General features: G+C 30.6%; 1 protein-coding gene across 1 annotated transcript; it reads left to right on the top strand.

Annotated features, from left to right (window-relative positions):
* Nucleotides 1–4485: 4485 nt before the first annotated feature.
* Nucleotides 4486–19055, top strand: LOC132929595 (cysteine dioxygenase type 1). The gene is made up of 4 exons (XM_060995060.1): nucleotides 4486–4646; nucleotides 11470–12177; nucleotides 17694–17863; nucleotides 18747–19055. The coding sequence occupies exons 2-4, from the start codon at nucleotides 11478–11480 to the stop codon at nucleotides 18783–18785; spliced, it is 909 nt and encodes a 302-aa protein (XP_060851043.1). The 5' UTR covers nucleotides 4486–4646; nucleotides 11470–11477; the 3' UTR covers nucleotides 18786–19055.
* Nucleotides 19056–19163: the final 108 nt, after the last annotated feature.

The raw sequence follows: 19163 nt of genomic DNA, 5'->3' as shown, positions 1-19163 counted from the left end.
ATGCTTAGTGCAGACACGGATCCAAGGGGCCATGCCCCCCCCTGTAGACTCTGCCACATAGGTAAATTTTTGGATATCTGTTTGGGCATGGACCAGTTGCGCCTAAAACAATATTTGTACTTTAGGTCAGTATACCAATTGCGCTACTTATATTTTAGGTTCCTTTTTTTTACATGGACATATGTAAGTTACTACACGGCGGAAAAAGCTACATATGTATATACACAATTAAATATAGCTAACTAATATACATTCAAATATACTTAATTTAAAGCAAAACGTATACGAAATTACGGGAAAATACAACAAGCTACAAGCTGATAATAGTACCTATAAATCTATTTAAAATACATATTTTTATATACTAGGTGTAATGTAGAATAATATTATAAACCCTGAAAACAACTGAGCGCAATTAGTATATCGACCCAAAAAAGACAGAACGCAATTGGTATATTAAAAGGTCATTTTAAGCGCAATTGGTAAACTCCCATCTGTTTTTGGCAGCCGATAAAATACGATACGTACATGGTATTTCCCCCCCCCCCGTAAATTTAGTCAGGATCCGCGCCTGGCTTAGTGATAGAAAGTATAAATGACTGACAGACACCGTCTCCGCTAAGAATCATTTTCCATAAACAATGATAATATATTATCATTGAATTGAGTCAATTCAGATTTAACACATTCATTACAACTCACTCGACACATATCTAGTGTACAGCAGTATCCAATTGGTACTAATTTGATTCTGTGCGGAGCGATTTTGATTTTCAATAATGAATGATTTTTATTATTATAATTATTGTTTATTAGATTCTAGCGAATCGACGAATGTGTTGATTTACGATTATGTGCGTTTTTCTTAATTTTTTTATGATACAAATATTTTTTAAAGGCGATACCTTAATTACCGATAAATTAGTCCGTCTTCGCTCAGTATTGTTTTTATCGTGTACAATGATTTATCATTGATTTAACGCATCTCTTACTGTAACCTACTCAATGATGAGGAGTACACTTGACACTTTACTGTTCAGTAGAACAGTTAAGTGCCTACTTGACGACATTTTATTATTGTTGAAAAAATAAAAGCTAATCGCTAGCTTAATGTGAGCATTTGTAAGTCTCAACTTACTAGGACATGGTGAAACACTGCAGTGAAAAAAGTTGAGATTTAGCTTTTATTTGATATATACATATTATATGATAGGTATTCAAATTTCCTGGTATAAAAAATATTCACAATTTAGGACTTCAGTGTAATTGATAAAAACATGGAAAATTATAATGAAATTGAATACAATAATTTTATAATTTTAGATTTAAATTTAGATGAAAAATCAAGGAAAAACAGTGTTTTTAATTTCAAACGAATAAATATTAACTATGGAAGCTTGGTTGACTATGGATTTTTGTGGTTGTTGAACAATTATTAAAAAATTCATATCATTGTTAAGTGGCTGAGATGGCGCAGAACATACAAGATACAACAGGTAAATATATGTATACGTATACTTAAATACTTAAGTATCCAAACAATATCATCAAAATTACGAAGTCCTTAAAAATGAATCCTACTAAAATTTTAATTCTCTCTACTGCAGATATTCATCATCGGACATGAATTATAATTAGGTAGGCACACATAGCTTCTAAATTACTATATAATTATATTATTGCAATAATATTTATGCCATACACATTATTAAATAATAATTATACATTAATTGTGAATACATTATTTTTCTGAAGATTGCTTTTTATCGGGTTATTGTGGTTTTATGAAATCAAAACAAAAAACTCCAAGTTTGCGCAATCGCAATAATCGTACGATACTTACGTACGGATAAAATTAACTAATTACTTTAATAAGCTTTATTAATAATCGATAGATATAAAACTTCAACGACAAAATGAAGGCATACCATCAAAAGTCTCAATGATTAATATCATCATCTCAACATACAGATACTTGCCATTTGCCAGAACGTCGTACCTACTTGTATTACTGCTTTAACAGGTAGGCACTTCTAAAACTGTTGTTGTATCACGTGTAGAAAAATTAACGAGGGCTACGGGCACGTAGTTCAGAAATGATCAAAAAGGATAGATGAGTGATGAGTCCTTGTTATAAATTACAACCAGCTCCTTGTAAGAACCGTTACAAGGCCACCGTTCTAATTTAATTTAGATACGAAGTAATTGGGATTCGGGGTAGCAAACGTAGTGTGATCACGTGGACAGAATCTGTACTTAACTGTTACAAACAGCCTGTTTGTATGTAAATATTGTATATTAATCATCTCATAGTAATGTACTTATACATAGGTCATAGGTTGTCGATGACTTTCGATTGAATTAATTTACAATGGATTGTTTTCTCTATATTGTCTGGTGGTTTTAATTGGAGTACCTTCATCGGGCTTCATACAATCAAACGACCCTCGATATTATCAATTTCCATTGATGTTTATTTTGGTATCCTAAAATTTTAAATTTGTAAGTAAGTGTTTGCAAACTTCTGAAGTTAAGCCAGATGCCTCGTATACTAAAGTGTGATCAATGATCATGACACTCGACTACTCGAGTCATAACGACCGATGAAAGTATGATACCCCAGTTTATCAATAGTTTATGCATACTCAGTGAAATAATCACAACCACGACAGCTTAATAAGTAATAACTAATAACTATATATGTATGTCCTTACACAAAATACTTTAAAATTATTATTTTGAAGTATTTGCTTAAAATCAGAGGTCATAGTGCATACAATTGTAACGTTCATGTCCATTTTCAATTTTGCGCAAAGCACATATACATATGAATGAAATTTGTATTTTTTTTAGAAATTTAAAGAAATATTAGATCGTTCAAATGAAATTACTTTTATGAAATTTGTATTTTATTTGTACGTACTACTTTTTTTCCCCTTTTTATTAACGTACATAGTTGTAGGTAGGTATCGAAAAGGACATTTAAAAATCATAATGCAATTCCATAAATAATTATACAAGTTTACCATCAAACATATTTTACTAGAATTCCCGAAATATACTAGCTTTTTAAAAAATATTAAACGACGCAACAATCACCTGAGGAGGTAAACACTAAAAATATATTTAATTTTTTCAATATAATAATGTAAAATAATCATAGATGCATTTTGGGGGAGGGGTTAAGCCCCCCAAATTGTTTCATTATAATTTAGATTTTAATAGTTATAGATATCCACAACCAATAGATATAACACATTAAAAAAAAATAGAGAGGCTTCAGCACTCCCTGTTTTTTTATTGAAATTACGTTCCTGAAAATAATATACTTAATACGAGTATATAATAGGTACTATTTAACTCCTTCAACTGTTTACTACAATTTATTTCGCCATATAAATAAGACTAATATGTAAACTTGCAGGCTAATGACATCAAATGTCAAAGCCTTTAACTCCCCCAAAAAAATGATATAATTTGTCTTGTATATCAATTATAACTTGTATAACATATAAAGTTGCCTTGTATGGAATTACGTAAAATAGCCTGTTTTTCCTTGAATTTTTCCTGGGTTGTTTTTCCCGATTATAAAAATAAGTACTAAGAACTTTAAAATGTTACCTATTTAAAATACAAATTAGATCCAATTTTATATCCAAAAAAATTCCCACTTTTGAAAATCGAAGCATTTTATCGACAACTTATCGTGTACTCATCCACAAAAATAAAATAATGATATAAATAATATAAATAGCTCAAAAATGGTCAAAATATTTAAAAATTATATTTTATCATGTATATAAAACACTAATATAAACATTTTTTATTAAATTTCAAGTATCTGTGGTTATTAGCTTATGAATTAACACAGAAAAACATTTTTTATCGAGTTGCATAATTACAAAACTTATTTTATTGGTATTATTAAGGATTTAGGGATACGCTGTACGGACCATAATAATGGGTATTAAATAATTGTTGATTATTTCGCATTAATTTCTTGTAAATATTTATAAAATAAAGATAGTATTTTACGAGTTTATTAATTGTTGTTGTAAAACTAATTTAATTAAATAACAATAATAAAAATAAAAATGTAATTATCTTAACGATATATTAGATAATTATAATTTAGGTAACTCAAAATTATTTAACTGCCAAAATACACTACTAATTATTATGTGTTTTAGAACAGATATTGTCTAGGGCCGCTACCATGGGAAAAGAGACAATATATGAGAGAATGTACCTAGTTTTTGTTATTTTTTACTATAATAATAGTAACAATAATAAATTTATAAGACATAACAATTAAACTATTATTACAAAAGGTTTTTTTATATAATAAAAAGTAGCTAGTTTAATTGTGATGCGTATAGATATACTTGAAAATTATCAAAGGTAGGTACTTGTAATTTATTAATATTATAAAATCGGTGTAGGTACCTTCCTACCTACAGATTTGATAAAAACATGATCAGAATGAATGACCGGTTCATGATTCGAACACAAGTGTATAGTAGCGTGCAAACAATCAAACTAATAAGGTTCAAGACTCGATCACTTGGAAAACTCAAACTCAAACCTATTCATTTATCCATTGGACGTATATTTAATTGTTCCGTTTGCATAATTCCATTTTAAAGGTAAATACATTTATTTTTAATTAATAATTTATGATATTATTAAAAACTATATATTTTTATCAAATTTTTACGGTTTGAAATAATAATGCTGTTTAGTTAATATTTGATTGTATCATTATATCGATAATGGGTAGTATATGTATGATGTATATTGGAAATAGGCTCGACTATAATCCATAACCTATTTATTTATCAGATATTTTTTTATTAATTACTAACAAAAATTTAAACAACGTTAATGTATTATGTATACAAATTACATTTTATTCAACACACTGAGTACAGATGCTTATAATAGTACCTTGTACCTATAATATTACCTAATATGTATAGATGTATAATAGGAAAATGATTTAAAAAAATGTAAAAATGATCATAGTTGCCGCTTATAACCCAAACCCAATATAACCGTTCTCGTTGACTCAGTAGTCAGTAATATTATGATCATAATATTTACTACGGTTAAAGTAAATATAAATTATAGTACTACCTATGTATAATAGGTTGAACTTGATTGTACAATTAGAAGAACTAGGAAGAGGATTAAGAATCTACGTAATTCGGATTTTATCATATGATATGACTAGTGACTACTGTTTTTACTCTTTTAATCTTATATTAAGTCTACTGAGATTGTACTGGAGATCCGTCAATGGAGGTACCTAATCACCGCATCAAGAATCATTGCCAATAACGTGACATGATATAATTACTGTACAATAATTTTTATGCAAATTTTATGTTCATTTTTTTTAAACTTAAAAGTCCACACTCCATTGTTTTCGTTAAGGAATAATAGTATGCCACAATATTCAGCACACTTCCAATGGCTACTACTGCCATGTATATTTTAAAATAAAATAAAATATCTTTCCTCAAAAAACACCGCTCTGAGTCATTAAGACGATACCCACTACACCCGCATTTGCAATCGTATCTGCCTTTACAAGCACGTTGCATAGCAAATTTACGTCGTTTTATTGTTACAACGGAGAAAACAAATGTAGATATAGCGTCCTTTTATTATTTTCATATTTGCCTCCCACCCTCGTAAGTCTTTTTAAATTCACGATAAAACACATTTAAAATGGGTGGTACGCCCATTGTACTAGTTTCGTAATACCTAATATCTATATATTTTTAGTTTGATTCACGTCTGTATTAATATGTGTATTATGTACTTAAAAATACAACAATATAAAATCTGAAATTTGTTTTCATTAAAATTGTTTTTCCAATGCGATTGTGGATGACGTAAAATACCAATACATTCGTCATTACATGTAAAATCTCGTTATTTTATAGATCATGTTATTGCCGTATTAGATTAATGCCTTGTCTGGCAAGTGGCAGGTGGCTGCACAATAATAATATCAATGGCTAATTAGTACAAATATATAGTATATTATTATAACGCAGTAGGTATAAAAGTATATACATAGGTATACATGTCAAACAAAACAAACAAAACATCTAGCGCACAAAGGCCGGGCAGATTAGATTAGATATTTATTTAAAACTTTACATACCTAATTATATAGTTCTAATATGTATATATCAATAATATATCAATTCAATATCATTAAATTGTAATAATTGTATAACAGACATCAAAATCGTGTTGTCTCATTATAAACTATCAGTAAGGAAAATGATCATAATTAAAGTTCTACCAAATGTTACGGGAAAGGTTTTATCCCGTTTATTTTTTAGTACAAAATGTACCAACACTTTGTGTAATACAATTTATTGCGAAATGTATACATAACGCGCTCGCAAGTTGCAAATAAGCCTGCTTGTTTAGAATAACTGTTGAAACCAAATCAAACTATTACACGCAGAATATTTTATATAATTATTGTTAATGTGTTGACACATATAAATTACTTCGTTTTAAAATTACATTATTAGATGTGATAATAACTTCAAACATAACTAGGTAGAGCTTTTGTTTGAATGGTCCAATATGCAATATTGTATGCATGTACACATGGTCATTGTTTTATGGGACTAAAACTCAAAAATATCAATAGGTCCGGTTCAAATACAGTAGTGACATTTACCTCTCTATAATGGAAATCTTCTTTTAATGAAAATTGTTATTGGTCCCAAGCGATTCCGTTATAGAGAGGTTTAACTGTATATTATTATACATCTCAGAATATATTTTAATGTTTGGAATTGTTTTGCGCACCTATTTTTGGCTCAATACATTAATTATTAAGTACTTTCTTAATAATATAATACATTATACAATTTTACAGAATTATTGTTAACTTGTATAATATTTAAAATCTATTTATTTTGGAAAATTATCTGACATGTACAATATTGTATTACAAATTAAAAGCATTTAATTGGTATTATATTATACTATGTTTTATCAACTTTACAGCTGTACAGGCTACATTTAAATTTTAATTGAACAATACATTTGTTTTCTATTAAACTGTTCAATATCTTAACTGGCTGCTAATCCATTTATACGTATATTTTTTTATTATTATTGGGAATGTTTTCTTAATCATACATAATACGTGGATACTTAAATCACTAAATCGTAATTACAATAGAAAAATTACCCAAAAAAACTAAGAGCGTATTCTTATATATAAGATAATTTTTATTTGAAGTCTTGGCTCCTGATATCACATTAGTGATATAAAGTATTCATTTTTTTATTTTTATTAAATAAAACGTGTAGATTATTTATTATTGGTAATTGCCAATTTGTATTTAGTTCAAACCACGCACTATACCTTACCTATGAGCTACAGTAATAGAAACAATTAATCTATAAACATTATATATTATGAGAGCGTATGTTTAACTCTATACGTTTTATATTTTTGTAATATCAGATGAAAACAAAATAATGATTATAAAGAGATCAAAGACCATAAATCATAGTATAGCTGGTAGTTACATCATAATTAACGTCGTGTAAAACATACTTAGCACCGCGAGCTTATGTTTTTTTCATATTTTCTTCAAATCTGACGTTACATTATAATAATAGTATATTATATAATTATAGTATTATAATTTATAATATATAATACCTATCTATTATGAAATACAATTATGGACTGCGCGGAAATCGGCATCTAATGCAGATATATTTCGGTATTATCGCTGTTTAAATAAAATATGAACTTACCTATAGGCTATAGCCGCTATAGGTGGTATTTATACATGTATTATATAAATAATAGTTTCAAAGAGATTTGATGTGAACGCGATTCTGATTATTGTAACTACATGAGTATTTTAAAATGTAAATGCATCGAGTATCCTTAATGTAGTATTGTGAGTTGTGACGTCGTGAGGGTATCGAAAGCTTAATATTTTTGGATTGGTTTGTTTTACAATTTGATGGAATGTAATTTATCCACTCAAATAGAGACGCACGTACTCAATGTCCATTCGTCAATTATAAACAATAAGGAGTTTTAAGTTTTAACTGTTGCAAATAAACTCGTTATGTCGTATCTAAAAAATTCAAATTTTATTGAAATGGTATTTTAGTGCGATATAGTAGTTTAGAAGGATTTAAATTTCATTTGAGGAATTGTATTTTTGATGTTCGGCATATTAACAAGAATCTTTTGTACATACTCGCCCTTAGTACGCTCCACTTTTAGAAGTTTATAGTTAGTTAGCTTATATAACTATTAAGTAGTAGCTAGTACTAGCTACTATAGACTACAGTACACCTTAATATATATAATTTATAGTTCCAGTTTATTAAACGTATAAAGCACCATCGTGTACAATTAGACTTATATTTCGTGTTTAAGCTTTTTCTCGAAAATATTGACAGACCTGATTTCTTTAGTCGTTTATCGTTCTTTATGCTTACGTACGTGTAGTACTATACGGTCTACAAACTTATTATACTTGAGTCGTCAAGTAACTTACCGTACAAATAATACCCATATATTATAAAATTATGAAATACATAGTTATAAAATAAAAATACCTAAACTAATTAGAATTTTATTTGTATATCTATAGACAATTTTTCGTAATCTCTATTTGTGTTTATCATATTCGTCGTACTACTGTTTTTATTATTAATCTCAATTATTTTATTGGTCCTTGCCTGTTTAAAATTAAATAAATGAATAGGTACTGATGAGAGACTCAGGAAAATTGTCCAAGGACATCACAAAGGATCTTTGATACCTTTCGATACTGCAACCCAATGTCCATTAGCATAGTAAAGTTATAGCAGTACCTATACCTTATAATTTTTTTTTACTATTTCTCTATAACAACGTAGGTCTCATACATGTCCAGCTAATGGTTTGTTTACGTCCAGTCGCTTATCGCGTTTATTATACACCGTACATTGGTACATGCGATACATGTTTGAAAGTGACGTTAAATTATACGGTAAAATCGCACAAATATCTGAGTGAAAGCCGCAACTCGTTTAAACTGAGAATTATATATATTTACCTACCTATATTGATAAGGTTAATTATATGCTGAATAGTAAGAAAACACACTGGCGTATACCTACAATTATACTATACGATATCGACGAGGCTTTGGTGAGTTTTGATTTTTGATCCGGCTGTATAAATTTTTGCAAAATATACAGGACGATTCTTTTAACACAAATGGATTGGTATATATTTTTTATCTCTACACGTCTAGATAATTGAAACGCTTTTGTCTTTTTTGGAGTACTGTTTGTAGGGACGTGTAAATAATAAAATAGTTATAGCATTAAAGGTATGGCCCGAGTCTTATAAAATACTTCTTGTACGCTTAAGTATTTGAGTGTGTGGGTAGCGGGGACTTTTGATTTTCGAACGGCGACCGGGATAATATATGCATTGTATGTATTACTAAGGCAAAATTACTGGAAATTTTTAAACTGATTCAGTTTTTTTATTCAAAATTTTTGACGAGTTGTTTTGGTGATAGAAAACCTGCTCACATGCGTTATATCAACATAATATAGTATCGATGACGTCGCGTTAAGAGAATCGCTCTGTATCTTCATGTGTGTATAGTGTTTATATATAAATATAATATACTCTCATATGATTGATAAATTCCTCGAGCCCGCTTTTATAAAGGTACTACGCCAGTGATGACGGTAAAACGATTCGCCCTCAAACGTGCAACTACACACTTGTCGAATTATAGTTATTTATTCATATGATTATATATATAATATGCGTATTGCGTATTGATGTATGGTCCTAGTAACAAATGTTTATATACGAATTCGGTAAACTGCAGATTATGTTCACTGGTTCATCCGTGCGGCCGTGCAATAATGTAGAAAATAGTTTAATGTTTGTAAATGTGACACTATATAAGAGTTTAAAAAAGAGAAAATGTAAGTGTATTTTTTTTATTTAGTGTTTATTTTGAATTATTTATAAAAAGAACACCCTGAAAATCATATAATTCGTCCATTATTTAATATTAAGAGTATGGTGATTCGTTTTTTAAACCATGAGATGTATGAATATCGTGAGCATCAAAGTTTTCCATCGACGTGATAATTTGATGTATAGCTTGAAACCTATCTGCACACGTTTTATGATTAGATAAGCTTAGGTATGTAATGAAGCGTGTACTGATAATTAGGTATTAAATATTGAAGGTAGGACTTTAGGCTAATACGACTTTTATTTTGTGAGTGCGGGGTAAAAGACTTAAGGACAATCGGCCTTTTTTTACCGACTTCAATTTGTAGATGAATGATCTTGTGTGCATAATATATACAATAAAATTTTAATTGCAATCGACTATTGTGTAATCAATATCGGGTGATTCTTTTTATATGAGACATATACAGGCACGTACACAAAAAAAAAATTTCGGGGAGCTTTTACAAAATTTAGCAATACAAATTGTGTCACAACATAATAAAACAATTTTTTCCTCGTTACTCGAAATTATTTTCGAGGGTGGGGGGGTGAACCCCCAAAACGCCTGGACATATAACTAACGTTACTTCGAAAAACTATTATTATATATATATTAGAAATATATACTTTTATATAACCTAAAGTCATTATAAAACAACATTTTTAAAAATCAAGAATATTTTAATACTTGATTTAAAGTTTTTGATGAGTGGAGTGTAATGGAACACTCTGTAATATAATTGTTCCACTATTCCACTACTTAATGCAAATATTAAATAATTTTAAGTTAGAAGTGTTATAATTTATAACTAAATAACTACCATAATTTGTAATATATTTTTAAACATTGAAATAAATAAAATATCAAGCTTTAAAATATAAAGTTAAATATGCTATAACAGTTATATTAAAAATATAATTATTTTTTAAAATGTTGCTTTGTAATAATGATTTAAATTTATGTGAAAAAATATTTAAAAGAACGTTGGTAAAATAATAAGTTCCTTGTTAAAAGAATCGCGTCTTGTATAAACTGGAGAAAAAAATAACAAGTGGGGTGATGCACCTCGCGGAGGTGGGACGCGCCCGGTCAGGTACGGATGGCGTATAAAAAACGCGCGCTTTCCGGTACGGAAACTACAATATTATCATTATCATACTCGTGCATACCATCGTCCATAAAATATAATATTTTATTTACGCGTCCATATCTAGACATCATAATATAGTATATTATCTCGCGATAGTACAAGGTACTATTAGCCGCTTGATGCTCACAGTCTCTAACTACCCACGACTTTGATTATACCACTTTAAATTCGGATGGTGTAACACATGGTATAAACTCGGTTATAGCAAATGGTAAAATCTCTAGTGTTTATTTTGTATAAAAATAATATGTGTATGTGACGTTCGTACTTGTGCAGGTGTTGGTATGGAACGTGTCAGTCAGCAGCAACAGTGCGTCAAGAGAAGAGAGGATCCGACCGCGGTAATTGAGTACGATGACGAAGAGCGACAACAGCCGATGCCGTGGCCAACAAAGAGGCCGTGCAGCCGGGCGACGACGCAAATGCAAGTGCAGCGACCGCTACAGCAACGGAACGATGAATGCAACTCGACCGTGGACGCCATAAGGGGCTACTGCCGGAAACGGAACATGCCGTTGGACGTGTATCGACCGGTGGTGCACCAGGACGCTGACCGGTGCGGCGGCGGAAAGTTCCGGCTGACCGATCTGATCAGCGAGCTGCACAGAGTGTTCGCCGAGGACCGCGTTAACGTCGAGTACGTGCAGTACCTGATGGAGTCATACCGGAGCGACCCGGCCGAGTGGCTCAAGTACGCCAAATTCAACAAGTTCCGGTACACCAGAAACCTAGTGGACGCGGGCAACGGCAAGTTCAACCTGATGGTGTTGTGCTGGGGCGAGGGCGACGCTTCGTCCATACACAACCACCCGGAGTCGGACTGCATAATGAAAATGCTCGCCGGACAGCTGACCGAAGTGAGGTTTGCGTGGCCCGAAAAGTGCACCGTAAGCGACGACGAAAACGAAGACGACCAACAGCTCCAGCCCATGTGTGAAATAGGACGGACGCTCCTGGAAACGGACGGCGTGTGCCACATAAACGGTTAGAACGACAGAATTATATATTATTTTAAGTTGCAGGCTAAAAGATATAACCATATAACATAATATTATGATCCCGACAACATAGGCAGACGTTGCAACAGCGTGCGAAGCTATATTATAAGGGTTAGGCTTGTCTCCGCCAACGATTTTATTAATTTTTAAACTACATGCAGACTTTCGTAAACAATCGATGAAAAAAATGTAGGCGATACTATATGATGCGATCCGCACGTCGTACTTTTTGGCTTGACTAAACGATTGGAATCGTAGTCGTCGAGCCTCTCTTAAAATCCTGATTAATCCTAATTGTACGTATTCGGATATTCGTCATAACTTTATAAATGTCTATTATTATTTGGACGCGTATAGAGTTATGCGAGAATGAGGTGTTTAAGTTTAGATGGGCAGATGGGCGTGTGCGAGTATAAACGACGCATATTACATACAGTACGTATTATATATTTATATTATAGGGCCCGGGCTCTCATGTACTATATATATAATATATATAGGTAGTAGGTACACATATTTACCGTAGTTTTCAATGAATGGTCCGCGTATTAACGAAAAGTAAACACAATCACATTATTGTATATAACGTTATATTATATATATATCGTTAGTATGTATAAATATCTAATAAGGCGTACACGTATAGACAATTTCTTTTTTAAATTATATTATTTTCGTAACAAGGACTCGAATAATAAATAGACGTTAATTTAAATTTGTTATGATTTTAATGGTATAAACGTATAATAATCGTGCCCACATCCCGATAGTTTATAGTGACTAAACTTTATACCATTCTTAGACCTCAGTTCGTGGATTTTCACGCCCTAGTCAAAGGTGAATTTGTTTTTTTTACTATACCTACAACATAAAATTAATGCTTCGAAAGTATACTTTATAAAGTGCAGTAAACGATTGATTGGCATATAGATGAGAAATTTAATCTAATATATTATTACCATAATTTGTAAATATTCCTTAATTATATATATATAATTGGTAATAATGTGTCCTTTTAATTTTATCGTTTTAAGTAATAATTATTTTAAATAGGTCAAACGTAATACATATATATATAAATATCGGTTTGAGAATGTTAAATTTTCAAAAAGTTATAATACCAAGTACCTATATAGATATTAAATGTCTCCAACTTTTACTTAGTAACTATTTGGACAAGTATGGACAATAGACGTGTAGACGATTCTTTTACTATATATATTTTGAGTTTTAAAAATGTTATGGTCTCTTCCGAAAACCTATTGTTTTTTAAATTGACAAGTAGTAATAGTACCTAAATTACCAACTACTGAAAATTTAATACGTATATTATCTATTCTTATCATTAATTAAAAATCCATGATACACAGTAACTCAACTATATTTTTGTATACTTCTATATATTATATTTTTTAACTTTTAATATCGCGAATGGCAATACACATTCGGTAACCGTACCCTGCAAACTGCAAGGGATAGGTCCTATACATCATAGGTATACAACTGTATCCGATTTTAATACATTATAAGTAGTATTCTATATTTCTATCACAGCTAGTGTAGAAAATATGTTATAGGGAATAGATATAAATATATAATATGCAATCTAATCTATATATACGTAATATGTATTTATTAGTGTTTATTCGTTTATTCACTTGTGCGACGACAATTTTTGTTAATGAAATATATTTATTTTATTAACGCGTTATCTGAGTATTTGTTATATTATACATATACTGCAGTACTTCGATTGCATCGAACGATGAAATAAGAATGTACAAAACACCTGTCAGGCACCAGGCACGTAGCCAGGAATTTTTCCATCATAAGATGCGGCCAATATATGTTGGCCCCTTTTATTTCCCCTCCTCCACTACCACTACCCTTCCCTTATCACACAATCTGTCTCCATCAATTTAAAATATTTAATAATACAACATGGGGGGGCCGGTTCAGGGCCACTGTTTTTTACTTAGGAAGTTCTGCCCGCTAAGACCTCTACCTTGGCGACATGCCTCTGACATCTGTGTAATCGTTTAATAGGTGTACTTCGGTTCAAGGGCCGGATTTGACCGAGGGTTTTAAGGGCACGCGTACCGGGCAACAGATGTTTGAGGCCTTGAGGGGCATCCGAATACCAGAATACTATGAAAAAATGTTTAAAACATTTTGACTCTCGGTTTAGGAAATTTATATAAAAATATATGACCTTCAAAAATAAATATTGATTTGTATTTATTAAATAATTTGGGGTTCAAAATTAATACGTCAAGATTTTAATAGTAAATATATTTACTTATAATGTATTAAATAATTTAATTTAATTTTTCGGTCTTATTTTTGAGTTTTAACTGCACATTCGAGACGAATCACATGCGGGGTGTGTCAATGAAGACGAAACGTTTTCACTTCATTTTTACCCCCAAAAAGTAGCAGTTATTACCACTTTTTGTACAATTATTATTATTATATTAAATATTGATTTTTATTTTTTTCCTTAACTACTTAGAAAATAATATTTGCCCTGGGCATCTAAAATTCTAAATCCGGCCCTGGTCGGTTCGTTGGTTTATGTGTAATTATAAATATGAAATTCTGAACAGGTCAATTGTGTGACATTCAAGACTTGACGATAGGACAAATACAGTATAACATAATATAGTGTATGAGTGCGTTATACCTATTACATGTACGCGTAATCAGCCATTCGTTTTTGTACGCGAATGTTTAAATTGTCTAAAATGTCACTGAAACGTTTGGGGTGCAAAGAAAAATATCGTTCGCGCAGAAAACAAGATGGAAGGTATATTATGTTATGCACACGCCTATAGCTACGATTACAGCTATACAATGTATAATATATATTATTGCTATATAAATATTAGCTTTCGATTTCATAGCTGGCCAAAGCTCTTTAGGTAATCTCGTTCTCGTATCTCGCAAGATAAATAATGGGCAATAAAATAGCCTACTGTATACGCTAAATACGTATAATTCGCGATAATGTTGTTTTTGCCGATGTGTGGGACGTCTTAAAGTGCGAATCAGCGCGCGTGCACGGTGCATTATAAATTACGTGTCGTACGATTACAGGGTATTATTATTACCCGACGCACTTGAACACTTGACATACCTCTCGGCGATCGCATTTTGTAATACGCACTTTAACGTTTGCCTGCGTGAATATAACCGTATAAGTACGTCAGTCGATGACGCGAGACCGGCAATATCTCTATAGCTGTTCGACTCGCCGCACAATATAATCTTCACTCGCACACCACAACATTATCAAGCCGTGCGTTAATGCTCTATAGACACACAAATAATAGTGCGTATACTATTGTATAGAAGTGCGGTCATATTATATAATAATATCGACATTTCAAAGTTTATATTATTTAAAATAATATATGATCACGTCATTTCCTGCAGCACCTCTCGTGCAACAGTGGTGTGTGTTCGAAAGAGATTTAAAGGGTTCCTTCCACCTACAGAGAATTTATTATATTATGTTCCTATAAATTTTACTATCGCTGACGGGGAAAAAATACCAAAATATTGATAATAAAATTTTAATTTTTTTTAGAAAAAACTGTCACAGAATTTCTAGAAAAACGTGAACTACCATTTCCATATGGTATACATATGTGGGTTATGTATAGTATATTTTCTTAGATGTATATAGTACAGTAGTCGCTGTATGTATTGAGTATATTTATCATTTACGAATTATTTTTTTATTATATCGATTATCGTCGAAATATATCATATTATACTTTTACGTTTTTATCTATAAAAGCTATAATGATCGATTTATTCAAGAATAATGAATGGTTTTACTATTAAAATATGTAGGTTAAAGTTTCACCTTCACAGTTTCATATTAAAATTCAATGTACGTGTGTACTCTATAATATGATTTTTGTAACTGCATATTTGTTTGCAATAGTTATAGGATGTTATAGACCAAATGTACATTTTTTATTATTGACGTAAAATTTAATAAGTAGGAAGTTTGACTGCAAATGTTTGCATATTTCATTACATCTCACAAAAAAAGTATAATTGACAAACTTATTCAGGAATATTTAACAATTATTACTATCATATTATTTGAGCATGCTTTATCATAGACGTATCGTTTTCTCCTATTTATTTCCCTATAATTTTAGATTTTAGAGTTCATTTGATATTTTAATTGCGTATTTCGAAAATGTTTTCTATAAATGTACAATAAATCTCGAACTCCCGAAGCCTAATAATCAGTAATGAACTAATGAATAATGTAAACTTTTAACAAGATTAAAAATAGTAATTTTATTTAATCAAACATTTTTGTTTTAATTATTAAATAAACAAAAAAAATTATCTGTATATTTTAGATATTTATTAAAAGATATTTATTATAATTTGAATTGCATAATCGCACATTTTTCTTCGGTACGATAAGTCCCAGAATTCTATTTATACTTATAGGTATTTTATTTTATTTTTATATTTAAAATACTTACAATAATGCTAATATTTTCACAAACTCACCTATATAATATATTTGTTTTCGAATGCCAATTCGTTGAAAATGATATCTCATTGGTCCCAAGTGAATTTAGGTATAGTTAAAGATCATATATATTCTATTCGCCGCATTCGACTAATACTTATCTATAAAATTGTACGTATAATAGTATTATAATACATAAGGTGACGACGTTTGTCGCGATTTTGTTTGGTAGTCCGTCGCGGAGATGTCCGTCAATTCTCTGGCTATGAGTATATTATTTTTATTTTACATAGTACATTGATAATTAACGCGGTTTTAACTGAACTCTGTGCGCTAGTAGAAAAAGAGAAACTCTCTAGTATTTTATATTATTTCCGATCGAATAACTCGAGTTCAGTGTACCTATACCGTCATACCAATTACTGGGTATATATAAATGGCACCAACTACCTATATCTACCCGAACACGAAAATAACCAAAACAAAAACATCCGAAAACGTTATTTGCATTTCACCACGTCCGCGATCCGCTCATATTATATGTATAAAAAATAATAATTTATGAATAACTTACTGCATTAATTATACACACGTATATGCGTAATTCCGGTCGAACGACTCGCTTAATTTTTACATAATATTTAAAATATTCGCACAGAGATGTATATTCAATTAATTTTAGAGAAACCGGCTAGTATCATATTATAATGTCATTTATGTGGCAGGTCGGGGACAAATGTTTGGCAAAACCGTATAAACTGTAGTATACCATTGATTTTATATGCTAAATTATAGGGACAAAATTGTAATTTTTCTGTTTTACACACAACTGAGTAGTGAGTGTCATATGACCTTGCTCACTAATTAACTATTTTCAGTCCTATTTTTTCTCCTTATGAGGTTCTATCAAATGTCAAAGGCAAATCTCCTATATGCTTATAGGATATGTACATTATTTATTCGTTAAAATTTATTTATTTGAATTGTTATTTCCTCAGATGCGATGGGTCTACACCGAGTAGAAAACGCCAGTCACACCGACAAAGCTGTAAGTCTGCACTTGTACTGTCCGCCGTTCGAAGAATGCTCCACGTTCAACCAGCAAACGGGACACAAGATGACGGCCAAATCAACGTTTTGGTCCATTTACGGCGAAAAAGTTTCCAAGGTATAATACTTATTAATTTTTCAAATTTTATATTTTATTATATAAATACTCGTACAAGTGTGCGTCAGGTATATGTACTATGTAGGCATAATTACCATTACTCCATAGAGACTTAGACGGTAGACTTCTGCAGTGACGTCTACATAACTTTTGTAAGTGTGATTGAGCGTGGTGCCCCTCTCTCTCGATCAACGGAAAAAATCCTATACCCTTCTTGTCCAAAAAAATGACTTTTTAACGTACCTATTTAAAAAGATCAAAAGATAAGAAGTCATAAATGTACAACTTTTACTTAAATGCAAAAATAACTTGAGGCGAAACTCTAACCCTAAAATTCAAAAGCCAATTTATAAATCGTTATATATATGTACGTATATATTACTATTTACAGTAGGTAATATATTATTTAAAAAAAAAACAGCTATCTTCATACTTGTAACTATCGTGTTTTACTAAATTGTCCGATTGTCGTGTAGATCCATCCACACAATTAAAAAAAATTAATCTTTTTCGACGTAAAAACGCATGTTTACGCAAAACAACGAACGAAAAGACATAAAAAATAGTTTTAGTGTTTTACAAGTACTTGAATAAAACTTAAATAAATTAAAAAATATACGTACCTATTTTCGCGCCTGATGTAGACTGTAGCTCACTCAGAGGCGTATTTAGGGAAGGGCGAAGCGGGCAATTTCCCGGGCGCCAAATTGTAAGCTTATTAAAGGGGCGCCGCACTAAAAGTTAAATTTTTAGGGTTTAGAGTTTAAATTATTTTTAATGGGGAAAAAGGGCGCCAAAATCGTAAATACGCTCTAAGCCCACCTTAGTCCTTATCTGGCTGTATTTCAATTTGTTAATATTTTCTAATTATTTTTCTTTTCAGAAACATGCTGAAGAACAGGTACCCGCTGATGATAATTAAGTTTGAATATAGCAAAAACAATCAAACATAATGTGGACAATATCTTATATTTTGATTTAGATGAAAATTACTAATTATATCTACTTACCTACCATAATATCACGTATTTCTATAATTTATATTGTTATTAAATATAACATTTTATATGAAATCATGTGTCATGATAGGTATAGTATAATATATAAATATATTATATATTTTTATCGATAAACGATATTGTATTTTGCATACTATTTTAATATATTATTATATATTTTTTTAAAGTTTTAATTAAGTCGATAATTATTGTGTTCAATGAACACCCGTCATTAACATTATATGTATCACAAATTACATTTAAATATTACAATAATGTACCTACCTGCATAATATTATTGT

The sequence above is a fragment of the Rhopalosiphum padi genome, chromosome 4 (genome assembly GCF_020882245.1).
Source record: "Rhopalosiphum padi isolate XX-2018 chromosome 4, ASM2088224v1, whole genome shotgun sequence".
NCBI classification, from domain to species: domain Eukaryota; kingdom Metazoa; phylum Arthropoda; class Insecta; order Hemiptera; family Aphididae; genus Rhopalosiphum; species Rhopalosiphum padi.
This window is presented reverse-complemented; position numbering and strand designations above follow the sequence as displayed.

Bases quoted from the DNA above. Each gene is read 5' to 3' on its own strand.
- LOC132929595 (XM_060995060.1), top strand. From the start codon at position 11,478: ATGGAACGTGTCAGTCAGCAGCAACAGTGCGTCAAGAGAAGAGAGGAT. The intron at 12,178-17,693 runs GTTAGAACGACA...TTATTTCCTCAG, and splicing joins CGGCGTGTGCCACATAAACG to ATGCGATGGGTCTACACCGA. The intron at 17,864-18,746 runs GTATAATACTTA...TTTTCTTTTCAG, and splicing joins ACGGCGAAAAAGTTTCCAAG to AAACATGCTGAAGAACAGGT.